Genomic DNA, 26787 nt, shown 5'->3' with positions numbered 1-26787 from the left:
GCGCTCACTTGGATAAAGCCCCACCGGCGATACAGGCTCACTACAGAGAGCGCAGGGGGGTCCAGGCAGGTGGGGGCTGGACCTGACCTCTGCCTGAACATGAGGCTTGGCTGGCGCCCCCACACGGGGGTGGAGTGGAAGCCCTGCTCAGTCAGTTTAGTCTCTGGTTTCTGGAAGTTGAAATCCTTTTTTCTTTTTCTTTTTTTTTTTAGATGGAGTCTCGCGCTGTCGCCCAGGCTAGAGTGTAGTGGCGCAATCTCGGCTCACTGCAACCTCCGCCTCCTGGGTTCAAGCGACTCTCTTCCCGAGTAGCTGGGACTACGGGCGTCTCCCACCACCCCAGCTAATTTTTTTTTTTTTTTTTTTTTTTTGCATTTTTGGTAGAGGCAGGGTTCCACCATGTTGGCCAGGCTGGCCTCAAACTCCTGGCCTCAAATAATCCACCCACCTCGGCCTCCCAGAGTGCTGGCCTCCCACAGTGGCGTGAGCCACTGTGCCTGGCCAAAATCCTGACTTTTTCTATAGCATTTAGGAGTATTATAGGATTCACTAATAGTATCGAAAATGAAACTAACACGTGTAATAAAAGGACTTTTGCTTTTGAGGAAAAGCAAAGGAGTTTCATACATTAAAGAGTGATGCTTGTGAAGTTGATTACTTTTTTAGAGTTAAAAATCGAGGGGCTCCCCACCTTCCCCACGCTGCTGCCTGCCTCCCCGCAACCCCCATGAGACGGTCACGTGTTCGTTGAACAGCGATTTCCTGGGCTTCCGCCACCCGCGGGCAGCCCTAGGTCTCAGGTGTAGGCAGAAGCCTTGGAGCCAGGTGTGCTCTTTCCTCTGTGGGCGGGGGCTTGGCCGTGAGCCTGCTCCTGCAGCGCTTGGGAAATGCAGGCAGCATCTACACGAGCTGGACTTACCAGACCTGAGGCACAGTGCGGGTGGAGAGCTCATTCACAATAGTGACACAAATATGAGAACCAACTTGTAAAATAAAGATCTGATTCATAGGACATGCGAGGATGAAGCTCTGGGGCTCTGCAGATGATAAAGTCCATGGAGAGGTGGGCTTTTCCCCAGAGAGAACGTGGGAGGTTTCGTACTGGGAGGTTTAGTACTGCGCAGGTGTCTGCTCTCACCCAGAGTAATGTGTTAATCTAACCAACTAATTCATGTATAACAGCAGTATAGCTCTGAATGGGTTTGGTGGTTTTTGTTTTTGTTTTATTTTGAGACAGGGTCTTGCTCTGTGTCCCAGGCTGGAGTGCAGTGGCAAAATCATAGCTCATTTCAGCCTTGACTTCCTGGGCTCAAGCAATCCTCCTGCCTCAGCCTCCCGAGTAGCTGGGATTACAGGGGTGCACTACTGTTGGAAATAGATGCTCGGTGCCGCAAAGAAAAATCGGCACTGAGACAAAGGATCTTTCAGCGATGCAATTTTTACTAACTGGACTGCAGGAAGGGTACTCTCACTAGCCATCCTGCCACGAGAGTACAGTGAACAAAGGAAAACACACAACTTTATCCCTTATGCATTTGGGGTCGTCCTCACTGCTGTGTCTGATCTCCGTGGGCTGGAGTCAGACCTCACAATTTAAACTAAAACCCGACTGGCTAATAACTTAAAACTTTTCTAAACAGGTAAAAGCAGTGGCAAGCTGGGACATGCCTGTGAGCACGTCCAGCACAGATATCTTGGTGAAAGTACAAGGACATAGAATGTTCTACGTGCCTATCTAACAGCTACATAGAATCGGGCTTCATAAAGGCATCAGTATACTTACTCTTTAACAAGAAAGGAAACTCTAAAAAGGAACTTTTTTACTTCTCACAACTACCACGCCCAGTTAATTCTTTAAATTTTTGCTAGAGATGGGGTCTTGCTATGTTGCCCAGGCTGGTCTCAAACTCCTGGGCTCAAGCGATTCTCCTGCCCCAGCCTCCTAAAGTGCTGGGATTACAGGCATAAACCACCGCACCTAGCCTGGTTTTGTATTTTTGGAAGTTGACCGATTTTAAACTATACATTGGTGAGACTACTTAACGGATGTGAGAAGGAAGAAAAATGGACGGGAGATTTATAGTAAAGCCGTTAACGTACATAGATGGAAAGGTTCCCACGGAGTAACAGAGAGGCGTGACCTGGGGGTGTGCGCCGAGCACGAGACGTGAGCACGCGCTCGATGGCGCCGCGTGTGCTGACCGGAGCGCGTTGGTCAGGGTGTACACCGGGTGTGGAGCATGGGGCGTCTGAACCCTGGGCTCAGCGTTGGGGTAGAACCGCGTGGATTCCCGTCTCGTACTCACACTGAAATACACAGCGGACCCTTGGTGCGCACGGGGTATTGGTTCCAGTAAAGCACGAAGGGCCGCAAAACAGACATCTCGCACACCGACCTGGGAAGGAAGTGGTGAATTCTTTGGCCTGGGGCTGCGGTGGGTCTGGATGCCCCAAATAGCCGAGCCCCCGAACAAAGAAAATCCCTGCCCTTATAAAGGCTTACACCTCTGGAAATTACACGTGAGAGGGTCTTGGGCTTACAGCTCCAGAAATTACATATGAAAGGGTCTTGGTCCATGGAGTAGCCATGGGGTAGGTGACTTAGATGGGGTTGTGATCGTGTTTAGGTAAAATCAATGCCTTCCAGAAAGATTCCTGCATACCATGCCTGCGATCTACAGGAAGGCGCTTAAGGTGGCGCCCGGTCTGCCAGCCTTTACTTCTGCTATTGAAATGCAGTGTGGAAGTTAAGGGGGAGGTGGTCTTTGACGCTTAGGTCTCCTTCGTCACCAGGACTCCGGAGGACACCAGGGATGTCCAGGCCCAGATATGAAACAGTATGGCATCTGCGCATAACCCACGAGCATCCCCCATGCGCTTTATTTTTTATTTTTATTTTTATTTTTTTTGAGATGGAATCGCCCTCTGTCACCCAGGCTGGAGTGCAGCAGCGTGATCTCGGCTCCCTGCAACCTCCGCCTCCCGGGTTCAAGTGAGTCTCCTGCCTCAGCCTCCCGAGTAGCTGGGATTACAGACAGGTGACATCACGACCGGCTAATGTTTGTATTTTTGGTAGAGACGGAGTTTCACCATGTTGGCCAGGCTGGTCTCAAACTCCTGACCTCAAGGGATCTGCTCGCCTCGGCCTCCTAAAGTGCTGGGATTACAGGCGTGAGCCACCGTGCCAGCCGCCTACACCCTGCACTTAATTCATCTCTAGATTCCTTGCAGCACCGAGTATGACATCCATGCTGTGTGAACCGTGGGCACGTGGTACAGTTTTCCCTTGTGTTCTAATTGTTATCTCGTTTTTTCTGTTTTCTTCCCCAATACTTTCCGTCTGTAGTTGGTCGAATCTGTGGGTGTGGAGAGCTGACTGTATACCAGCTTTATTCAATATTTTATTTTTATTTTTATTTTTATTTTTTTTTGAGATGGAGTTTCGCTCTTGTTACCCAGGCTGGAGTGCAATGGCGTGATCTCGGCTCACCGCAACCTCCGCCTCCTGGATTCAGGCAATTCTCCTGCCTCAGCCTCGGGATTACAGGCATGCGCCACCATGTCCAGCTAATTTTTTGTATGTTTAGTAGAGACGGGGTTTCACCATGTTGACCAGGATGGTCTCCATCTCTTGACCTCGTGATCCACCCGCCTCGGCCTCCCAAAGTGCTGGGATTACAGGCGTGAGCCACCGCGCCCGGCCCTTTTATTTATTTTTTTAATTTTGTTATTATTTTTGAGGCAGAGTCTCGCTCTGTCACCCAGGCTGGAGTGCAGTGGCGCAGTCTCGGCTCACTGCTCTGCCTCCTGGGTTCAAGCGATTCTCCTGCCTCAGGCTCTAGAATTTCATGGGGTTTCACCATGTTGGCCAGGCTTGTCTCGAACTCCTGACCTCAGGTGATTCACCTGCCTCGGCCTCTTAAAGTGCTGGAATTACAGGTGTGAGCCACCGCGCCCGGCCTGATTCAATGTGTGAGTGTAAAACAGCACTCTAAAAGCTGTAGAAAATATAGACGGTTATAAAGTTATGTAAATAGTTATAAGCCTCACCCCTTAAATTATAAATACCACTATGGTTATGTAGTTAGAGGTTCTGGGTCAAAGACCATGAAACCGTTCAACGGAAAAGCAGAGCCAGGAGGCCCTGGCAGCACTCACCGAGATGCAAGTGGTCTGCCAGGGCCAGTTGGCGGCTCACACAGGAAGAGCTGAGGGCGATGCGCCTGGGGCTGCCCCTCCGAGGCCTCAGCCCTGCAGGTGCGACGATATCAGATGGCCGGTTTCGTTTCTATTGAAAAGAGGGTCTGGGCTGGCGGCTTGAAGGCAGTGGTCTTCCAGGAACTGGGTCATGGTCCCTCCCTGGGCTCTGCCCACCGCCCTCCGTGTGCTGCTGCTGCTGTTTCTCACTGCTGGCCACTCCCCTCCTGCAAGGCAGGCCCCAGGGAGGGCTGCTGGCAGCTGTTCTAAGACTCCAAGGGTCTCTCCTGCAGTTGTCCCTGCATTTACTGCTGTCTTTCCACAGCCCTGCGTGGTGGGCAGAGGGGGTGAGGCCAGCCCTGGCCCCTGCCTCCAGCCTCCCCGGCCCCTGCCTCCAGCCTCCCCGGTCTCTGCCTCCAGCCTCCCCGGCCCCTGCCTCCAGCCTCCCCAGGCTCTGCCTCCAGCCTCCCTGGCCCCTGCCTCCAGCCTCCCCGGGCTCTGCCTCCAGCCTCCCCGCCCCCTGCCTCCAGCCTCCCCGGCCCCTGCCTCCAGCCTCCCCGGGCTCTGCCTTCAGCCTCCCCGGCCCCTGCCTCCAGCCTCCCCGGCCCCTGCCTCCAGCCTTCCCGGGCTCTGCCTCCAGCCTCCCCGGCCCCTGCCTCCAGCCTCCCCGGCCCCTGCCTCCAGCCTCCCCGGGCTCTGCCTCCAGCCTCCCCGGCCCCTGCCTCCAGCCTCCCCGGGCTCTGCCTCCAGCCTCCCTGGCCCCTGCCTCCAGCCTCCCCGGGCTCTGCCTCCAGCCTCCCCGCCCCCTGCCTCCAGCCTCCCCGCCCCCTGCCTCCAGCCTCCCCGGCCCCTGCCTCCAGCCTCCCCGGGCTCTGCCTCCAGCCTCCCCGGCCCCTGCCTCCAGCCTCCCCGGCCCCTGCCTCCAGCCTCCCCGGGCTCTGCCCACTGCCCTCCGTGGGCTGCTGCTGCTGTTTCTTCCTGCTGGCCACTCCCCTCCTGCAAGGCAGGCTCCAGGGAGGGCTGCTGGCAGCTGTTCTAAGGTCTGAACCCTTTGCTACATCGAGGAAAGGAGCGGCAGGGGCCTGATTCTTCCATGCAGGTGGGAGTGGGGGTGGGGCTGGTCAGGAGCCTGCCTTAGTGGGGTCCTCTTGTTCCAGGCTGTGACTCAGCAGTCTAGAGCCTGAGGATTCTGTCTGTTCCTGCCAGAGCCTGATTTTGTCATCGAAGCTGTTAGAGCATCCATGACCGTGGCTTAGTTTCAACTTTCATAATTAGGAAATAATTTGAGGTCTGATTACTTTAACCATTAGAAATCTTTGTGTTATGACCAGGTGTGGTGGCTCATGCCTGTAATCCCAGCACTTTGGGAGGCTGAGGCTGGCGGATTACCTGAGGTCAGGAGTTCAAGACCAGCCTGGCCAACATGGTGAAACCCCATTTATACTAAAAATACAAAAATTACAGCCGGGCGCAGTGGCTCAAGTCTGTAATCCCAGCACTTTGGGAGGCGGAGGCAGGCAGATCACAAGGTCAGGAGTTCGAGACCAGCCTGACCAACATGGTGAAACCCATCTCTACAAAAATAAAAAAAATTAGCCAGGCATGGTGATAGGTGCCTGTAATCCTGCTACTCGGGAGGCTGAGGCAGGAGAATCACTTGAACCTGGGAGGCAGAGGTTGCGATGAGCCGATATTGCACCATTGAACTCCCAGCCTGGGCAACAAGAGCAAAACTCCATCTCAAAAAAAAAAAATCTTTGAATTGCAAATAATGGAAAGCCCTGTTCCACCTGGCTAATCCAATCTTGGGAGTCTATTAGGGACATGTCCGACGAGCCCCTGGGCTGCAGCCGAGGGTTGGTGCAGGGGTCTCCGCCCTGTCTGCACTGCCTTCCTGACGTGGCTCCTCCATGCCAAGCCTCCCACCAGCTGTCTCCTGTCACTCCCTTGTGCCACACAGTGGCTTCCCTTCGATCCACCTTCCACTGCGTCATTCAGGGGACAACAGAGCGCCTCTGGTGATTGATTCTTCCAGAGGGAGGAAGCGTTTCCTCAAATCTCATTGGCTCTGATTGTCTCATGCGCCAATCCCCTAGTGGGTCCCTGTGGCCAGGATGATATTAGTCAGTGGTTGACATCAGCCCACGCTCAAGAGCTGCCTCTGGGTCTGGAGCAGAGCTGATTCTACTCAAACCACGTGGCCAAGAACAGGGAGAGCCAGGGGACCATTCCCCAGGATGGGCCATTCTGCACTGTCACCAGATGGCCACAAACACCTGCCGTGTGTGGACAATGACTGTGGCCACAGCAGCACCGATGGGCGCCTTGCGCGTGCCAGGCAGCGTCCTGCCACCCTCGGTGTGCTTTGTCCCATTTGGTCACCCTCAGTGGCCCTCTGATGTGGGGACATCTGCTGTCGCCACTTTAAAGATAACAGGGAGACGAGGCCCACAGTGGCCCAGTGACCCACCTGGGGTTGCCCATCCCGTACGGCATGGGGTGAGCTGGATGGGAACTCAGCATGCCCTCCAAACCCAGCCCAGACGCCACTGCATGGCAGCCCTGGAGGCTAGGCTGTCTTCAGGGTTCAGACCCCACCTGCCAGGCCTCCCAAGCAAATTGAGGCCGGTGGGTGCCTGCAGTGAAAGGTCGTGCAGCACCTGCCTGTTTCTTGATGGCATCTTACTTTCCTCTCTCAGCAGGTCCCCTGGCAGCTGACCAGCCTGTCATTTAGAGGCTGACACTTGTCCTGATGATGCTGCTCACCAGGGCTGGGTCCCAGCCCCAGCCCCAGCCCCAGCCCCAGCCCCAGACTCTTCTGCAATGGTTCCCCCTATTTTTTTTTTGGAGACAGAGTCTCACTCTGTTGCCCAGGCTGGAGTGCAGTGGTGCGATCTCGGCTCACTGCAACCTCTGCCTCCCGGGTTCAAGTAATTCTCCTGGCTCAGCCTCCCAAGTAGCTGACATTACAGGTGCCCATCACCACGCCCAGCTAATTTTTTGTATTTTTAGTAGTGATGGGAGATTTCACCATGTTGTTCAAGCTGGTCTTGAACTCCTGACCTCCAGTGATCCACCTGCCTCGGCCCCCCAAAGTGTTGGGATTACAGGTGTGAGCCACCTCACCTGGTCAATTTTAATTTTTTTTGAGATGGAGTCTCACTCTGTCGCCCGGGCTGGAGTGCAGCAGCGAGATCTCAGGGAAGCCCTGTTTTAGAGTCAGGCTGTGCTAGGAGTACGTCTGCCCTGGCTGCACCCAAATGCATCAATGTGCCATTTCAGGGTGGTGCTTGCCCCTAGGGACGGAACCAGGTGCTCGAAGCCGTGTCGTGGGTTGGTGGCCTAGGGCCGAGCATCAGGGACCAGGCAGAGCGGCTGGAGCCGAGCTGTGGCCTGGGGAGGTGTTATGGGTCAGGAGATGGGGGGATGAGGGATGGGGGATCGGGGGCAGGGGGCTTCCTGTGCTTTGTGTACTCTGAGCATGGGTTTCCTCTGAATTTAAAAAGGTAGAGAAAATCGAAATTTCCGCCTCTGGTTCTGGAAGGAAGCATGGCCATGGTGATAGTGAAGGGCTTGCAGTGTCAGCCCGGCCTCCTGTTCGGCTGCAGCCTCTTCGCGCCCCGGGCAGGTGTCATGCAGCCTCCTCCTGGGGCCACACAGGGGCCGTCTATCAGCCGAGGGGCTCGTGAAGTGGCAGGGATGGTACCCCGTGGTGCTTCCTCGTCCCCTCGCTGCCAGTTGCTGAGGAGAGGCTGGGTTAGCCCCCGGGAGGGCTGCACCTCTGTGTGTGCAGGTCTTCCTGGGCATGGGGGTGCAGGGGACAGGGGGGCGTGGAGGGGGCACAGGCTCACACTTACTGCCTGGCGGTTCGGGGCCTCATCACACATCACCAGGTTTCAAGGGATCTGCAAATCAGTTTCCTGAGGTGACCCGATCAGCACGCACCCTGAGCACTGTCCCCTGGGAGGCAGGGGCCCGATCCCTGCGGGGGTCCCAGGGTCCTGGCAGCCTCTTCCCACCAGCTGCGGTCCTGGTTCCCAAGGTGGGGACCGTGCCCTTGAACCTGGATGTGCCTTCGAGCCTGGCTGTGCCTGCTGAGGGCGTGGGGTGAGCTTCTGCTCAGTTTCCAGTCTCCTTCTCATTTCAAATTTCGTGTACGAAATCTTTTCATTGAGGTGCATAAAACGTGGAAAGCCTGTGTGCTTCCTAATGCTCAAAACCAGGCTGGGCACGGTGGCTCATGCCTGTAATCCCGCACTTTGGGAGGCCGAGGTGGGAGGATTGCTTGCACCTAGGAATTGGAGACCAGCCTGAGCAACATAGTGAGACTCTGTCTCTACAAAACACTTTTTTAAAACCAGCTGGGTGTGGTGGTTCATGCCTGTAATCCCAGGACTTTGGGAGGACGAGGTGGGCAGATCCCTTGAGCCCAAGAGTTCAAACTCAGCTTGGGCAACATGGTGGAACCCCGTTTCTCCAAAAAAAGAACAAAAAATTAGCTGGGTACAGTGGTGCCCACCTGTGGTCTCAGCTTCTCAGGAGGCTGAGGTGAGAGGATCACTTGAGCCCAGGAGGTCGAGTCTGCAGTGAGCCGTGATCGCACCACTGCACCCCAGCCTGGGCGACAGAGGAAGACTTTGTCTCAAAAAATGAATATAAAAAAAATAAAAATCCATCTCAGTGGATGTCCAGTAAGCAGTGAGCCCGTGTGAGGGTCTTAGCCTGGCCGTGACTGTGCTGAGTGTGGCCAGGGCTTCAAGGCCACTTGCCCCTGACCCTGCCCACCCCCCACTCTTGCTTGTTAATTTCATTCTTCCCAAGAACTTGCAGATTTAACAGATGCTAGGTACTTTGGTCGAGCCAAGCTTGATGTAGCTGAGAAATGGAAGAGAAAGCTGGGGGGAAACACGGGGTAGAGTGAATCTAAGAAGTAAAGTGAGTGTCTCTCTTTCTGTTTAGAGCAAAAAGAAGAAAAGGAAGAAAAATAATCCAAACGACTCCGCTTCCTCAGAGCTGGCTTCCTTGCCCCTGTCTCCTGCCAGCCTCTGTCATCTGACTTTGCTTTCAAACCCGGCGCCTCAGGACACAGCCCTGCCCCACAGCCAAGCCCAGCAGAGTGGCCGGACGGGCCAGCCCAGCCAGCCTCCAGGCACAGGCACCATGCCACTGGAGGGTGATGGCCCCTATGTGCCCACCGAGGTTGGTGACAGCCCCCTGCAGGCTCAGGCTTCAGGAGAGGCAGGAGTGGCCATGGGAGGCAGGGCTCAGAGCAGCCCCCAGCCTCAGGACCACACGGAAGGGGAGGACCAGGATGCCTCCATCTCCTCTGGGGGCAGAGGCCTGTCCCAGGAGGGGGCCAGTCCCCCCACCTCTGCTGGTGAAGGCCATTCTGGGACTGAAGATGCTACCCAAGAGCTCCTGTTGCCTGAGTCCAAAGTGGGCAGCTCTCAGCCCAGGACAGAACCGCAGACCACCAGGCAGCAGATAGGAGCCCCAGCCTCTGGGGTGAGTCATCCAGGAGGGATGGCCGGGGGTGGCACCGAGCCCTTGGCACCTGGGCTCTGCTGCGAGGTGCTGGTGTCGCTTCCCTGCCAGGGAGGGCGTCCTCTGGGCTCCGCTCCCTGGGTGGGAGTGGGACGGCTGCCCCTCCACCGGGGTGCCGGCCCACCCCATCCCTCGGCTTGTGGCAGACAACTGAAACCATTGAGTTGGAGTCGCCCTGGCCCATTTTGTCACCTTGGCTCTGGTGTTTGGGGTCTTTCAGGAAGGTGATGCTGCAGCTGAGCCAGCCAGTGCGGTTGAAGGGGCTGGAAAGAGCCAGATGATGAAACCAGCAACCACTCCTGCTTCCGAAACACGCTGCCAGGTCTGTGTCTCCTTCCTGCCTGCGGCTCCAGGAGGCCCTCGTCCTGCCCACAGCTGCCCCTCTTTCATTTAATTATTCAGTGGATATTTAAGTGCCAGGGATACAGCCATGATCCAGACAAAGCCCTGGCTTTCAGGGTGCTCACATTCTAGAAGAGAGAGAGGCAGGAAACTGAATTTGGCAGTGAGAAGGCGTGGGGGCAGGGTGGAAGGGCACTGGGGTGGGCCCCAAGGGAATGTGGCCTCTGAGGGAACGTGACTCCCACGGCCTGCCTGGCCGGGTAAGGCCTCCCTGAGGAGGTGGTGAGGGGTGAGCCATGGAGGTGTCTGGGATGTGTCGCAGACAATGGGCAGGTCATGTGCAGATGCCCTGGGGTAGTGGGGGGGGGCTGTTCCCAGAGCAACAGGGATGCTAGTGCCCTCAGGAGGAGTTGGGAAAGGAGAAGCCACCAATGAGAACGGAGAGCGGGGCCCCTGGGGGCTGCGATCAGTGCCCCAGCGGCACTGGAAGGCCCCGAGCAGGGAAGGGTCATGGCCATTCTGTCTGCTGTGAGAAGCATCTGCTGTAGAGGTCTATGTGGAGGCTGGGCCGGGTGCAGGTGCTCATGCCTGTAATCCCAGCACTTTGGGAGGCTGAGGCGGGCGGATCGCCTGAGATCAGGAGTTTGAGACCAGCCTGGCCAACATGGTGAAACCCCATCTCTACTAAAAATACAAAAATTGCCCAGGCATGGTGGCGTGTGTCTGTAATCCCAGTTACGTGGGAGGCTGAGGCAGGAGAATCGATTGAGTCTGGGAGGTGGAGGTTTCAGTGAGCTGAGATCGCACCACTGCACTCCAGCCTGGGCGACAAAAGCAAGACTCTGTCTCAAAAAAAAAAAGAGGAGGAACACGTGGATGCTGGCCGTGAAGGTCAGGGTCTGGAGGAACACGTGGATGCTGGCCGTGAAGGTCAGGGTCTGGAGGAACACGTGGATGCTGGCCGTGAAGGTCTGGATGCTGGCCGTGAAGGTCAGGGTCTGGTTCCTTGTTCCAGGAAGCTGAGACCAAGACCAGGGACGAGAAGGCTGCTGCTGGGGAGAACGTCGGTAAAAACGAGCGAGGGGAGCCTGAAGACCCCAAGAAGCCAGAGGGGCAGAACAGAAGTGCAGTTGCTGGGAAAAAGGAGGAGCAAAAAAACCAGAAAGCGGGTGTCCAGGAAGTGAAGCCGAGGTAGGGGTGCCCCCTCAGGAGACCCTGCCTGAGAGCCCGGGCTTACCCCTCCCTGCTCAGCTCCCAGGGTATACCCAGGCTACCCTTCTAGTCAGCTGCTTTGGCAGGTTCAACTCTGGGGGAAAAGGGAACTGCTTAGGAGGTGGGTGTGACTGGGCACCTGTGCCAGTTCCATGCTTCCTGATAGCCCGTGGGGTCCCGGAGTCAGCGAGGGCCTTTGGGAACCCAGGAGAGGGGCTATTCTGGCCCAGATGCCTGCTGGTGCCTCCCAGCACTTCAGAGATGGGCAGGGACTGGCCACCTCTTCTTCCTCCATTTTGGAGGCAGGGAAGAGAGGATCACACAGTGAGCAGTGTGTCAGAGATGTGGACATGCTTGCATTTTATTAGGGTGTGATAATGCACATTATGAACACAAGGATCATGTGTGTGTGCATTTGTGTGCATTTGTGTGTGCACGTATGTGCATGTGTGCATTTGTATGCACGTGCATGTCTGCATGTGGTGTGTGCACACGTGTGTGCATTTGTGTGTGTGCACGGGCGTGTGTGCAAATACATGTGTATTTGTGTGTGCATGTACATGTGTGCATGTGTGCGTGTGTATGCATGTGTGCATGTGTGCACGCGCATGTGTACATGTGTGGTCATGCATATGTGCATGCATGTATGTGTGTGCATGTGCATGCGTGCGTGCGCGTGTGGGCATGCATGTATGTGTGTGCGCATGCATGTGTGCGCGTGCATGTGTGTGCGTGTGCATGTGCGTATATATGCACGCATGTGTTTCTGTGTGTTTATGTATGTGTGCATGTGCTTGGATGCACATGGCAGGTGAACAGATCTCACAGGAATCAGGTTTCCATTTGGCTTTCCACCAGCACGCTGAGCCCAGGCGGAGGAGTCACTGTGTACTTTCACGCCATCATCTCTAAAGATTTCCCATTCAATCCTGACCACCATAAAGTCTTCATCAGAGGGGGAAAAGAACTTGGGGAGCCGGAATGGAACAGGAATGTCTGTGAGCTGCACTGCACCAGGTGAGCGTGTCTGCAGGCTTGGAAGGAATCCCTCAGGGAAGGCGTAGGATGCCCAGTCTGTGACACGTATTTTTAAAAAGTCTTTTTCTTTTTTTTGAGATGGAGTTTCACTCTTGTTACCCAGGCTGGAGTGCAATGGCGCGATCTCTGCTCACCGCAACCTCCGCCTCCTGGGTTCAGGCAATTCTCCTGCCTCAGCCTCCTGAGTAGCTGGGATTACAGGCATGCACCACCATGCCCAGCTAATTTTTTGTATTTTTAGTAGAGACGGGATTTCACCATGTTGACCAGGATGGTCTCGATCTGTTGACCTCGTGATCCACCCGCCTCGGCCTCCCAAAGTGCTGGGATTACAGGCGTGAGCCACCGCGCCCGGCCAAGTCTTTTTCTTTTTTGAGACGGAGTCTCGCTCTGTTGCCCAGGCTGGAGTGCAGTGGTGCGATCTCGGCTCACTGCAACCTCCACCTCCCCGGTTCAAGCGATTCTCCTGCCTCAGCCTCCTGAGTAGCTGGGACTGCAGGCACCTGCCACCACGCCCAGCTAATTTTTGTATTTTTAGTAGAAACAGAGTTTCACCATTTGGCCAAGTTGGTCTCAAACTCCTGACCTCAGGTGATCCACCCGACTTGGCCTCCCTAAGTGCTGGGATTACAGGTGTGAGCCACTGCACCCAGGCCTTTAAATAATTTTTATCAAGTAAGTTGATGACACTCTTCAGCTTCTGAAAGATGAATATTTGAGACAGCTCTTCCTGCCCATACATTTCTGTGTCATATTTCATCACGGACTTTTTTTTCTTTAAGTATTATTTCTTTATTTATTATAAATTTCTTCTTTCTTTTTAGAGAGGGGATCTTGCTCTATTGCCCAGGCTGGAGTGCATGGTGCAATCATGACTCACTGCAGCCTCAATCTCCTGGGCCACCGTGCCCAGCTTTGTTTTTCCGAGACGGGGTCTTGCTCTGTCACCCAGGCTGGAGTGCAGTGGTGGGATCATAGCTCAATGCAGCCTTGATCTCCTGGACTCAAGCAGTCCTCCCTTCTCAGCCTCCCATGGTGTTGGGATTTCAGGCATGGGCCACTGAACCTAGCCTTGCCAGTTTTTTTTTTCTTTTTCTTGTTCTAGAAGCCTCCTCTTGGTCAGCATCAATTTATAGCTTTGCACTCCATGTTGTGTTTGAGAAGAACTGAAATTTCCAGCATAGGAATTTTGGGTAACCCACTGTGTCCTGTTCATTCCCAGAGACTTACATCATGATGGCGTTCTTGTTGAAGGCAGTGCCGTCATTTCCAAGAAGAACGTGAATAAATATATTCCTTATAAGTACGTCATTTTTAATGACAAGGGCTCTACTGAGTATGAGTTCATCTACAAGTCCCCGCAGAAGGACGGGGAGTATGTCAACCGCTGTCTGTACATAAAATCTTCCCTTCTGTTGGGCTCAGGAGGTAAGTCATGGCAGCAGGCTCTGCTCACCCCTCCGGACTGCAGGTGCCAGGCCTGCGGGACTGGACGCGTCTCTCTGGAGAGCGCAGACTTTGCCTGGGCAGTGAGGTCCTCTTTGCTCTGCCTCGGCCCCGCCCCAGCCATGGGTTGTTGTTTGAGACAGAGTCTCGCTCTGTCGTTCAGGCTGGAGTGCAGTGGTGTGATCTCTGCTCACTGCGACCTCCGCCTCCCAGGGTCAAGCAATTCTCCTGCCACAGCCTCCTGAGTAGCTGGGACTACAGGAGCCTGCCACCACATCTTGCTTATTTTTATATTTTTCGTAGAGATGGGGTTTCACCATGTTGGCCAGGGTGGTCTCGAACTTCTGACCTCAGGTGATCCGCCCACCTTGGCCTCCCAAAGTGCTGGGATCACAGGCGTGAGCCACCCCGCCCGGCCAGTCTGCAGGGTTTTGATGGTCTTAGGTACGCTCTTGTTCTGTCTGCCCCTCTTAGACTGGCATCAGTACGATGACATAGTTTGTATGACGCCTCCTGGGACAATTGCGAAATTAGTGAGCCACGTCACAGATGGGGTGAGGAAGAAAGTGGTGAAGGGGAAGCAGATTGCCTCCGTGGTCATGCTGGACAGCATCTTCAGCATCCTGCAGGCCTGGGACACCATCAATTTGAACAGCTTCTTCACACAGTTCCAGCAGTTTTACTTTGTCCTGCGAGAGCCTATGATTTATGAAGGACGCCCACAGTCGTGGACCGCTTTGCAGTATGGGGAGAAAGAGGTATCAGGCTTGTCACCCGCTGCTCTGCCTTCTGGGCACGGGCCTCACCTGACCTGCTAGTGGCCAGATGACCCCTTGACTCTGTGGGCCGGGATGCAGATGGGAGTGTGTGGAACTTTCTGACCTTTTCTCCCACCACTGCCTCTCGGGATTTCTCTGCCATCCCCCTTTTCCTCCTTTTCCTGGGTGTAATCTGAGCCCTGCCCCAGCACCGGTCCTGAGTCCTCCCCTGGCCTTGGAGAGGGAGTGGGAGGAACGTGGACCCTCCCTCACTGAACCTCCCCAGACACCGTGGTGCAGCCTGGGCGGGTTTCAGGCCAGCCTGGAGCTGTTTGTGAGGTGAAGCTGAGCCCCGCTGAGCCCTCGTGCCAGGGTGCCGGCTGCGCCACGGCTGCTGCTGGCCGAGCCCCACTGAGCCCTCGTGCCAGGGTGCCGGCTGCGCCACGGCTGCTCCTGGCTGAGCCCCGCTGAGCCCTCGTGCCAGGGTGCTGGCTACACCATGGCTGCTCCTGGCTGAGCCCCGCTGAGCCCTCGTGCCAGGGTGCTGGCTGTGCCATGGCTGCTCCTGGCTGAGCCCCGCTGAGCCCTCGTGCCAGGGTGCTGGCTACACCATGGCTGCTCCTGGCTGAGCCCCGCTGAGCCCTCATGCCAGGGTGCTGGCTGTGCCATGGCTGCTCCTGGCTGAGCCCTGCTGAGCCCTCGTGCCAGGGTGCTGGCTATACCACGGCTGCTCCTGGCTGAGCCCTGCTGAGCCCTCGTGCCAGGGTGCCGGCTGCGCCACGGCTGCTCCTGGCTGAGCCCCGCTGAGCCCTCGTGCCATGGCTGTGCCACCACTGCTCCTGGCTGAGCCCCGCTGAGCCCTCGTGCCAGGGTGCTGGCTACACCATGGCTGCTCCCGGCTGAGCCCTGCTGAGCCCTCGTGCCAGGGTGCTGGCTACACCATGGCTGCTCCCGGCTGAGCCCTGCTGAGCCCTCGTGCCAGGGTGCTGGCTACACCATGGCTGCTCCTGGCTGAGCCCCGCTGAGCCCTCGTGCCAGGGTGCTGGCTATGCCATGGCTGCTCCCGGCTGAGTCCTGCTGAGCCCTCGTGCCAGGGTGCTGGCTACACCATGGCAGCTCCTGGCTGAGCCCCGCTGAGCCCTCGTGCCAGGGTGCTGGCTGTGCCATGGCTGCTCCCGGCTGAGCCCTGCTGAGCCCTCGTGCCAGGGTGCTGGCTGTGCCATGGCTGCTCCCGACTGAGTCCTGCTGAGCCCTCGTGCCAGGGTGCTGGCTGTGCCACGGCTGCTCCCGCGGCTTCCGCAGGTGCGGTGGGGTCACGGATGGGGTCTGCTGGCTTAGCTGTGGTGCTGCGGCAGCTCTGGACAGCGCCGGTGACTTCAAGCCCACGGTTCATGCATCTTCCTTTCCTCCCACCATCAGGTGAAGAAAGACCTGTGGAAATATCTGAAAAAGCAGATGGCACCATTTCTGGACGGAAGTGGGGACTCTTTGCCTGAAGACTGCCCAGTGAGGAGCAAATTGAAAATGGGCCTGATTGTCCTTTTTATGGTGGAAAAAATTGATTTTTTCTTAACAGAAGACAAGTTGGCCACCATGTGTCACCTCCTGGCCTCAGATGCCAGCTCGCCGGACGAGCTTCACAATGACCTAAGCCACATCCTTGGGACAGCTCAGGGGTATTGTTGTTATTTTTTGTCAAAATGATTTTATAGCTATTATAATAATTTTCTCTGATTGCAAAAATAAGTGCTTGACTAGATTGGCTGAAAGCACGCAGGGAAGAAATAAACCCCCCGATTCTACCATTCACTGTGCTCACTTCAGCAGCTTTCCTAGCATCTGTCTTTTTTGTAATTTTGTGATATTCTGTCTCCTTTGAATATCCTGCTTTTTTCGTTGTTGTTCAGACGGCGTCTCACTCTGTGGCCCAGGCTGGAGTGCAGTGGCGTGATCTCGGCTCACTGCAGCTTCCGCCTCTCAGGTTCAGGCAATTCTCCTGTTTCAGGCCTCTCAGTAGCGGGGACTACAGGCGCACGCCACCACTCCCAGCTAATTTTTGTATTCTTAGTAGAGATGGGTTTTTGCTGTTTTGGCCAGGCTGGTCTTGAACTCCTGACCTCAAGTGATCTGCCTGCCACGACCTCCCTAAGTGCTGGGATTGCAGGCGTGAGCCACCGCGCCAGGTCTGAATACCCTGCTTTTTAAAGCTTCGCGTCATATCATGAACAGACTCTGTGTGTGCGTATTTAGGAGGTCGTGGTGCGATGCTGGCCTGAACACATCCACTCAAGGACACCTGCAGAGGCAGCATGATGTTCTCCATGCCTCTGCCTGTGCTGTGTCTAGTTCAGGAAACACGGTGTGACCGTCCTGGGCCTGAAAGGTTTGGTGCTGAGAAGGCGATGACCTTTGACTGGGCGGGAAGACCTGCTCAGAACCCAGCGAGCTCTGATGGGCACAGTCTCCCAGCATTCGCTCTGCATGGGTTGATTTTTTGTTTGTTTGTTTTTTAAAGACAGAGTCTTGCTCTGTCACCCAAGCTGGAGTGCAGTGGAGTGATCTCGGCTCACTGCAAACTCCACCTCTTGGATTTAAGCAACTCACCTGTCTCAGCCTCCCGAGAAGCTGGGATTATAGGTGTGCGTCACCATGCCCAGCTAATTTTTGTATTTTTAGTAGACATGGGATTTCACCATGTTGGCCAGGCTGGTCTCGAACTCCTGACCCTGTGATCTGCCCACCTCGGCCTCCCAAAGTGCTGGGATTACAGGTGTGAGCCACCACACCCAGCCTATGTGCATTGATTTGAACTCAAGAATGACACCAGGTAGCCTTTCCTGATTAGCACGTCTTATCATGACATCTGCCTCTTGGTTTTACACATTTATTTATTTGTTGTTTTAAGATAGGGTCTTACTCTGTCCCCCCAGGCTGGAGTGCAGCGGAGTGATCACGGCTCACTGCAGCCTCAACGTCCCAGGCTCAGGTGGTTCTTTCACTGCAGCCTCCTGAGTAGCTAGGAAGGACTACAGAGGCACACCACCACTTCCAGCTAGTTTTTGTATTTATTGTAGGGATGGGGTTTCACCATGTTGCCACGGTGGTCTTGACTCCTGAGCTGAAGTGATCCGCCCGCCTCAGCCTCCCAAGGTGCTGGGATTATAGGCATGAGCCACTGTGCCTGGCCTGGTTTTACAAATATAAAACACCCGACTATACATTGCACATTTTGACAGAGGAGGAATGGTGGCAAGGCAGTGTACGAAGTTAGTTCCAGGGTTTCAAGTATAAGGACTCGTGAATATATTTTGACTGTGGGAGATTCACAGGTGCTCTGTATAGGCTCACCCCTTACATTTAAGAAGTTGTCTTGGGCTGGGTGCAGTGGTGGCTCACACCTTTGGGAGGCCGGGGCGGACAGATCACGAGGTCAGGAGATTAAGACCATCCTGGCCAACATGGTGAAACCCTGTGTCTACTAAAAATACACAAATTAGCTGGGTGTGTTGGTGCACTCCTATAGTCCCAGCTACTCGGGAGGCAGAGGCTGCAGTGAGCCGAGATTTTGTCACTGAACTCCAGCCTGGATGACAGAGCAAGACTCCATCTCAAAAAAAAAAAAAAGTTGTTTTGTCCAGGCATTGTGGCTCACACCTGTAATCCCAGCGCTTTGGGAGGCTGAGGCAGGAGGATTGCTTGAGACCAGGAGGTTGGGATCAGCCTGGGAAACAAAAATTAAAATACAAAATTTCTCCGGCCAACATGGTGAAACCCCATCTCTAGTAAACATACAAAGAATTAACCAGGCGTGGTGGCATGCACCAGTAGTCCCACTTACTTGGGAGGCTGAGACAGGAGAATCGCTTGAACCCTGGAGGCAGAGGTTGCAATGAGCCGAGATCGCGCAATTGCACTCCAGCCTGGGTGACAGAGCGAGACTCGGTCTCAAAAACAAACAGTTGAGCTGAGTGTGGTGGTGCACCTGTAATTCCAGCCCTGGAGAGGCAGAGCTCGCGTGCTGGCATTATAGGGGCACCACCACAGGAGCGCTCTTGAGCCCAAGAGTTCGAGGTTGCAGTGATCCGCGACCACACCACAGCACTGCCTCGATGACAGCGAGACCCTGTCTCTTAAGCGATAAAAATATATTTTACAAGTTGCTTTCTATTTAGATTTACTGCTGCCAGATGGCCTGCATTCAAATCCCAGCCCTGAATGGCAGGACCCTGTATTGACTACTTAGCCAGGACCCCTGCACCTGAGATTCCTCCCCTGCCCTGGGAGTTTGTTGTGAGGATTCAGCGAGGGCTTGGCTGGGGCTGAGGGAAGCCGTGTGTCCTGTGTTGGTTACTCTGCTCAGGCGCGTTGGGGTGCTCCTCCTGCTCTGTGTGTGTGGTGATTGCTTCCTGTTGGGACGTCAGACCCCCAGGGAGAAAACCCCCTGGCCGACAGCTCACTGTGGGATCTTTATTCCCTTCCAGGTGGCATGAGTACCTGATGAAACTGTGCCTGAGGTGCATGGACAGAAGGCTGTGCCACTGGATGGGCGCCCTGCCGGTCCTACACTGCTGTAAGGAGCTGGCCCCACGGCCCAAGGACGCCTGGAGCCAGCCTGAGGACGCCTGGGCTGCCCTGGAAGGAATCCACTTCTCACAGTGGCGGAAACAAATGCTAGACCCGTAAGTGGTAGAGTTGTACTTACCCACGTGAATCTGGGAAGAATGACCGCTGTGCTGTGTGCCCGGAGTCCCGGCGGGCTCTGCAGTGAATCCATCCCTCATTCTAACGACAGAACTAACACATGCTCTTCTAACATTTTAAGACATCAAAACTATCAATAATATGCTGGGCACAGTGGTTTACGCCTATAATTCCAGCGCTTTGGGAGGCCGAGGCGGCTGGATCACCTGAGGTCAGGAGTTCGAGACCAGGCTGGCCAACATGGTGAAACCCCATCTCTACTAAAGAAAAAAAAATTTAGCCGGGCGTGGTGGCACGCATCTATAATCCTAGCTACTCAGGAGGCTGGGGCAGGAGAATCCCTTGAACTTGGGAGGTGGAGGTTGCAGTGTGCTGGGATTGTGCCACTGCACTCCAGCCTGGGTGACAGAGCGAGACTCTGTCTCAAAAAAAAAAAAAAAGATCAAGAATACAAAATGTGCTGGGTACGGTGGCTCATGCCTGTAATCCCAGCACTTAGGGAGGCTAAGGCGGGCGGATCACAAGGTCAGGAGATCGAGACCATCCTGGCTAACATGGTAAAACATCGTCTCTACTACAAATAATAAAAATATAAAAAATTAGCCAGCGTGGTGGCATGCGCCTGTAGTCCCAGCTACTCTGCAGGCTGAGGCAGGAGAATCGCTTAAATCCGGGAGGCAGAGGTTGCAGTGAGCCGAGATCACGCCACTACACTCCAGCCTGGTGACAGAGTGAGACTCAGTCTAAAAAAAAAAAAAGTAAAAAATAAAAGAATACAAAAATGACCTGTAACCCCAGAGACGGCCATTGTTAATATGGCGGCACACATGTTTTTGATTTTTTCCAAATTTGGATTCGTGGGTGTTTTATGTACACAGCTACAAATGACATGCTTTTATTCTGGCTTACAACCTGCTTGTTTCTCTTAACAGTACTTTGTGAACAACGTTTTCTTTTTCTTGTCTTTTCTTCTTTTTTTTTTTAGGTGGAGTCTCGCTCTGTCACCCAGGCTGGAGTGCAGTGGCATGATCTCGGCTCACTGCAACCTCCGCCTCCCGGGTTCAAGCGATTCTCCTGCCTCAACCTCCCGAGTAGCTGGGACTACAGGTGTGCGCCATCACACCCAGCTAATTTTTGTATTTTTAGTAGAGATGCGGTTTCACCATGTTGGCCAGGGTGGTCTCGATCTCTTGACCTCGTGATCCTCCCGCCTCAGCCTCCCAAAGTGCTGGGATTACAGGCGTGAGCCACCGCGCCCGGCCATTAAGTTAATTCTCAATAAGCTGTTCTGTACTTTTCATTTGATTCACTACGTACCTTTGTTTTCCACATAGCCTTTATTTTATTTTTAAAGTAGAGACAGGGCCTCACTAGGTTTCCCAGGCTGGTTTCGAGCTCCTCGGCTCAAGTGATCCTCCCACCTCTGCCTCCCCAAGTGCTAGGATTACTGGCGTGAGCCACCGTGCCCAGTTCCAAGTAGTATTTAAGTCATTTTTGAAATTGGGACTGTTTCTATCGCTCCAGCACTGTTTCCTCTGTCTTCCCTCACTGATCTCACTGCTACTCTTTTCCCTGTCCAGATTTCTCTCATGCAGGAGTTCGTTACTTCAGTTTATGGACAGTAAGAGGCATTTGCTGAACATCGACGAGCCTCTGTTCCGATCCTGGTTTAGCCTGCTGCCTCTGAGTCACCTGGCTCAGTATATGGAGAACTTCATTGAGCACTTGGGGTCTTTTCCTGCTCATGTCCTGGACTGCTTTCTCGGGACTTACTACCGGCTGCTGGGACTTGAGGAAATCTCCTACCGGAATCGGGAGGTTTGTGTCTGAAGTCGCCTCTGGGGTCCTGGCTTAGCAAAAGCAGACTGGATAGTAAACACGGAGAGATCAGGGTTCTTTTTCATAATAAACAGACCGTGAAGCGCCACAGTCTAGAGAGCCGTGACTGCTCATCACCTGTTAGGGATAAAGGTTGATTTCCTTGAGCTTCTTCTGTTTTGGTAAATAGAGTTCAAGGAAATAATAACCTTCATTGTGATTGTGCAAGGTGGGATGAGAAGGGTTCATTCATGTGACGAGCTTCATGGTTGCCATTGTTCCTTTCACATATTTTGGGTGGAAAAAGTGATATGAATATAAATCCTGAGTTTTATCTGTGAAAGAGGTAAGATTAGCATCTGAGCATCAGTTTGTTTGTAGGAAGAAAAACACGTGTACGAAATTGATGCCGGATTTTCTTCAGCTCTGATTCAGCAACCCCAGTGGCGTCATGGTTATGCCTTCTGTCCTGTTTTTCTTTTCTTCACTGCCTTAGGATGTTCTGGGCATTTTAAAAATGCTGTTGCACCTCTTGGACGCTTACCAGGACAAGTAAGTGGGTAGCGGATGCAGTCTCCCTCACGTCGGCCCCCGGGGCTTCCTGTGACCCCCATAACTGGCAGTTCCGGTTGTAACGGCAAGGTCATAAATTAATATGCGGCCCACTGCTCTTCGCAAGTTATTAATGGAGTTGTCTGTTTTGTTTGTTTGTTTTTGTTTTTTGAGACACTGTCACCCAGGCTGGACTGCAGTGATGGGATCTCAGTTCACTGCAACCTCCACCTCCCTGTTCAAGCGATCCTCCCGACTCAGCCTCCTAAGTAGCTAGGATTACAGGTGCCTGCCACCACACCCGGCTAATTTTTTTGTTTTTGTTTTTGAGACAGAGTTTCGATCTTGTTGCCCAGGCTGGAGTGCAATGGTGCGATCTCGGCTCACTGCAACCTCTGCCTCTCAGGTTCAAGCGATTCTCCTGCCTCAGCCTCCCGAGTAGCTGGGATTACAGGCATGCACCACCATGCCCAACTCATTTTGTGTTTTTAGTAGAGATGGGGTTTCTCCATGTTGGTCAGGCTGGTCTCAAACTCCTGACCTCATGATCTGCCCACCTCAGCCTCCCAAAGTGCTGAGATTGCGGGTGTGAGCCACCGTGCCCAGCTGTCTTTTGTTTGGTTGGTTTTATTTTGTTGTTGTTTTTAAGCGGAAATAATAGATATCAGCTGCTAAGATCTGGGTGTCTCTCCCTCCGGTCTTTTTTACTGTATCTTTTCCCCATTACTTGTAAATGGTCATGATACTGCATATGCATGGTGGGCGTTCTGCGTTTTTTTAACACTTAGTTTAAAATAAAAATCAAAGGTAGCTTTATATAATTATCTGAAATCATTTGCTCCTGCAAATTTGTGTGACCTCTGATACCCTGAGGGGCCAGCAGACAGAATGCAGAACCACTGAAATGTGCCCTCGAGCGATGGGATGTGTGTTCTCTGATCCGTTGGGGCATTTCCAGTCTTCGTTCACGTCTCTGCTGATGTTGATCCAGCACCTGTGACTTCAGGATTCCCCCCACAGCCTCCCCACCCCCCCCACCACTGTGTGTCACAGCCTCAGCCCAGGGAGTCCTTTATCGCACTGCCTTCCCAGCCCCATCCTACCAACTTTTCTTCAGTGTCCCTCCTAATTCTCCTCCCATGTCCCCGCTCTGTCCGTGTGTCCCTCAGAAAACACAAAACCCCGTCTCAGCAGACCTGGAGCCAATTCCGCACCGGCTGCACGCTCTTCTGCTATTTCTTTCTCTTCCTCACGCCTTTCTGTTTCTTTCTGAATGTTTTCTTCAAATTTATGTCGTGTTTTAATGTCTAGTAATAAACACCCCTTGCTGTTTCACATCCCGGAGCGCAGAGGAGGGTTTGGGCTTGCTTTGGCTAGAACAGTTCGGACCGCAGAGCTACAACACGAGGACCTCGCTTCCTTGTTATCTTAGCCACAAGGTCAGGAGTGATTGAGATTTTCCAAATGTTAACTTAGCTAAGGTGAAACAAACCCCCTCTTGATGGTTATCGTAAAGGAAGGGGCTGGTCATCGATAGTAGTTAACATTTTCTGGCTTCTCCTAAATCCTTGCTGGGATTTCTCTGAACTCTTTGTGGGGCAGGATTTCCGAGGAGGCCTTGTTACCCTCCTGCCTGCCTGTGTGCCTGAAACTCCATGAAGCCGTCTGCAGCATTATAAAGACGCCGAACTTTTACAAGCTGGTGGCCTTATCTGCCGAGATCGTCTGCAGGATGATTATAATTCTACCTCTGCTGGTAAGTGGAGTCAACACACAAAGTATCACACCCAGGATAGGAGTGGGATTTCAAGCAGCCTCAATTTGGAAAGGAAACAGACTGATTCTGGATGCTGGGATGAGATGGAGTCGGGGATTCCGTCATCAGACATTTCTTGGGTACCTCCTTGATGCTGGGTTCCGTTCCGGGCATGGGGGGTGCGCTGGAGCTCCTGCCTCCTCGTGGGAGCGAGGCGGGGAGTTAACGTGTGGCCGCCAGCTGGCCGTGGGGAAACCAGAGAGCTGGCGCAGGGCCTGGAGGTCAGGCAGAAGATGACTTTTCTTTTTTCTTGATTCTGTTGTTTGCAGAGAACTTGGGGACCATGTCCAAACATGGGCTTTCCCACCTGATTGTTCTCCTTTACATTGTCACTTGAATATGGTAACAAAGGCCACTGCACCGGCCATCTGTTCCCCGCTGCAGGCCACATCCCAGGTCCCGTTGCAGGATGCCCCTGCTTCTCCCTCCCGAAGGGAGCCGCTGTTGTGACTTCTCCCGTAAATCAGTGTGACCTGTCTCCAAGCTTGACCTTTCTCTGTCCAGCTTTCCCCACTCAGGGCCGTGCCTCTGAGCTCCGTCTGCCTGGTCGCAGGGATCAGTAGTTCCTTCCTTTTTGTCTCTGTGCAGCTTTCACCTACTTGAGTTCATGAGCTTCAGTTTGAAAGTGATGTAAGATTTAATATTTAGACTGATCATTTGTTTTCGTTCTTTTTTTTTCTTGAGACGGAGTTTCACTCTTGTCACTCAGTCTGCAGTGCAGTGGCGTGATCTCATCTCACTGCAACCTCCGCCTGGCGGGTTCAAGTGATTCTTCTGCACAGGTGTGTGCCACCATGCCCAACTAATTTTTGTATTTTTAGCAGAGACGGGGTTTCACCATATTGGCCAGGCTGGTCTTGAACTTGTGACCTCAGGTGATCCGCCCTCCTTGGCCTCCCAAAGTACTGGAATGGCAGGCATGAGCCACTGCTCTCGACCTGACCTTTTTTTTTTTTGGAGATGGAGTTTCACTCTGTGGCCCAGGCTGGAGTGCAGTGTGCAACCTTGGCTCAGTGCAACCCCTGCCTTCTGGGTTCGAACAGTTCTCAGCCTCAGCCTCCCGAGTAGCTGGGATTACAGGCACCTGCCACCTCGCCTGGCTAATTTTTGTATTTTTAGTAGAGACAGGGTTTCACCATGTAGGCCAGGCTGGTCTCAAACTGACCTCAAGTGATCCACCCACCTCAGCCTCCCAAAGTGCTGGGATTGTGAGCCATCACCCCTGGCTTGTTTTTTTTTTTGAAGTGGAGTCTCACTCTGACTCCCAGGCTGGAGTACAGTGGTACAATCTTAGCTCACTGCAACCTCCGCCTCCGGGTTCAAGCAATTCCCTGCCTCAGCCTCCCAAGTAGCTGGGATTACAGGCATTAGCCACTACACCCAGCTAATTTTTGTATTTTTCATAGAGACAGGGTTTCAGTATCTTGGCCAGGCTGGTCTTGAACTCCTGAACTCGTGATCCACCTGCCTCGGCCTCCCAATGTGTTGGGATTACAGGCGTGAGCCACTGCACTGGGCCAATCATTTGTTTTTGGACATTACTGCAAATCAGAACTGTGACGTTAGTGATAGAAAACAATTAAGTGTGTCTTCTTTCTTCCTTTCAGTTATCTTGCGTTAAAATACCACAGACACAATTTAAGAATAAATATTATTGGTAAGATGATCACATTCTTCAGAGTGGCTGCTATTTAAACCATCCCAGGCGGCTGCCAACTTCCAAATTAAGGAATTTGTCAGTTACTTAGGATATATTTTCTACAGAAATAACTTTCTTAAATGTTGGCTGGGATCTCAGATCAAGTCTAATCCATATTATGGACAAAATACTCCACCTGTGCCATAAAAGCAAACCATAAAAAAAAATAATGAAACTTTGCAATACTAAAATTAAACAAAGCAAAAATGCATGCGCGTTTTTGGGTGGCTGCTGCCGTGACGGCTCCAGGGTCGATGGGACACTTGGCGAATGAGGCGCCTGCGTCAGGCTCCGGAGCGGGTGTGCAGCCTCCAGGCGGTCACTCGGGTTGTTGCTATTGGTCATGGCTGCCCAGCCTGTGCTGCTGGATTATTCTAGAAGGAGCTGTGCCATTGGGGGACCTTCAGCAGTGCGTGTTTCGTTTCCTGACTGTCCGCCCCTCCCCCTGCGCGATGTGCTGTCGTCCCCGTCCCCACCCCGTGCCCAGCCCTCTCTGCAGGCGCTCCCTTTCTCTTTCACAGCAGCACCTGCATCCCGGCCCCTCTTACATGCTTTGAAAGCTCCTGTCTGCATCTTCCCGTCCTGGCCCTTCCCAGGGCTGGTGAAGCTGTGTGCCCCTGCCTGCGGTGGGCTCTTCCTCTCTCCTGCTCTCGGGCTGCCCCGCCCAGCAGCAGCCCCATCCACTTGCCCAGCACGTCTTGGCTGCCTCAAGGCACGGGCCACTCAGAGCTACCAGTGAGCGCCTGAGCGCATCCAGGTTCTGTGGCTCCTGACACTTGCACCATGTGCCAGGCTGTGCTTAAGAAAAATGCCACACACCTGGCTGGGCACAGCAGCTCATGCCTGTCATCCCAGCACCTCGGGAGGCTGAGGCGGACGGATCACCTGAGGGTCAGGAGTTTGAGACCAGCCTGCCCAACATGGCAAAACCCCATCTCTACTAAAACATACAAAAATTAGCCAGGCATGGTGGCATGCACCTGTAATCCCAGCTACTTGGGAGGCTGATTCAGGAGAATCATTTGAACGTGGGAGGTGGAGGTTGCAGTGAGCTGAGATTGTGCCACTGCACTCCAGCCTGAGAGACAGAGAGAGACTCTGTCTCAAAAAAAAAAAAAAAAAAAAACCATAAAGAAAAAGACCACACATGAATCTGGGACTGTGGGTTCCCCCCAGGAGGAGGGAGGCCCTGTCCACTGGCCTGTATGCTTCCTGGGAAATGCTTCTGAGAAGGAAAGGGGGAGGAGGGGGAGGACGAAGAGGGAGGAGGGGAAGGCAGGGGAGAGAGAAGGGAGGCATACCGGAGGCCTTAAGCCCAGGGGAGGAGGGGTTTGCCCGTGGGTCTGGTGGGTCTGGCGTAGCACAGTGGGAAGGGAACCTGGGTTTACCTCTGGGTCAGGAGCCTGGCTGCTGTGTCTGAGGAGCAGGCCCGGGAGTCTGCAGGGCCCCCTCTGGGCGTGCTGTTCCCCCTCGGTCTCCTGGGCACAGCCTGGGAGGCTGCTCATTGGCAGGACAGAGGCTGCCTGGGCCTGCAGGGGAGGACACAGATGCCGTTCCCTCCCTCCCTCCCTCCCTCTTTTCTCCCGTATCACCCACATTCAGGGTGAACCCGGAAACCCCCGGGAGCAGAAGTGCTTTGGGAAGGGGGCTTCTGCAGAGGCTTG

At 53.9% G+C, this 26787-nt stretch overlaps 1 protein-coding gene across 6 annotated transcripts in view; it reads left to right on the top strand.

Annotated features, from left to right (window-relative positions):
* The window catches only part of RNF213 (ring finger protein 213), a 120557-nt gene that overhangs the window by 17962 nt on the left and 75808 nt on the right, over positions 1–26787 (top strand). For all 6 annotated transcript variants that reach the window (XM_012452752.2, XM_021666394.2, XM_021666393.2 and 3 more), the window contains 11 exons: positions 9157–9702; positions 9962–10063; positions 11099–11274; positions 12154–12312; positions 13556–13761; positions 14254–14537; positions 15957–16213; positions 19019–19216; positions 20819–21056; positions 21553–21608; positions 23211–23364. In XM_012452752.2, coding sequence (XP_012308175.2) covers positions 9157–9702; positions 9962–10063; positions 11099–11274; positions 12154–12312; positions 13556–13761; positions 14254–14537; positions 15957–16213; positions 19019–19216; positions 20819–21056; positions 21553–21608; positions 23211–23364 — 2376 coding nt within the window. The remainder of the gene's footprint in view (positions 1–9156; positions 9703–9961; positions 10064–11098; positions 11275–12153; positions 12313–13555; positions 13762–14253; positions 14538–15956; positions 16214–19018; positions 19217–20818; positions 21057–21552; positions 21609–23210; positions 23365–26787) is intronic.

Source organism: Aotus nancymaae, unplaced genomic scaffold, assembly GCF_030222135.1.
Source record: "Aotus nancymaae isolate 86718 unplaced genomic scaffold, 86718_ANA_hifiasm-v0.15.2.pri h1tg000089l, whole genome shotgun sequence".
In the NCBI taxonomy this organism is placed as follows: domain Eukaryota; kingdom Metazoa; phylum Chordata; class Mammalia; order Primates; family Aotidae; genus Aotus; species Aotus nancymaae.
The sequence above is the reverse complement of the archived record's forward strand: the minus strand, read 5'-3'. Positions and strand labels throughout refer to the sequence as shown.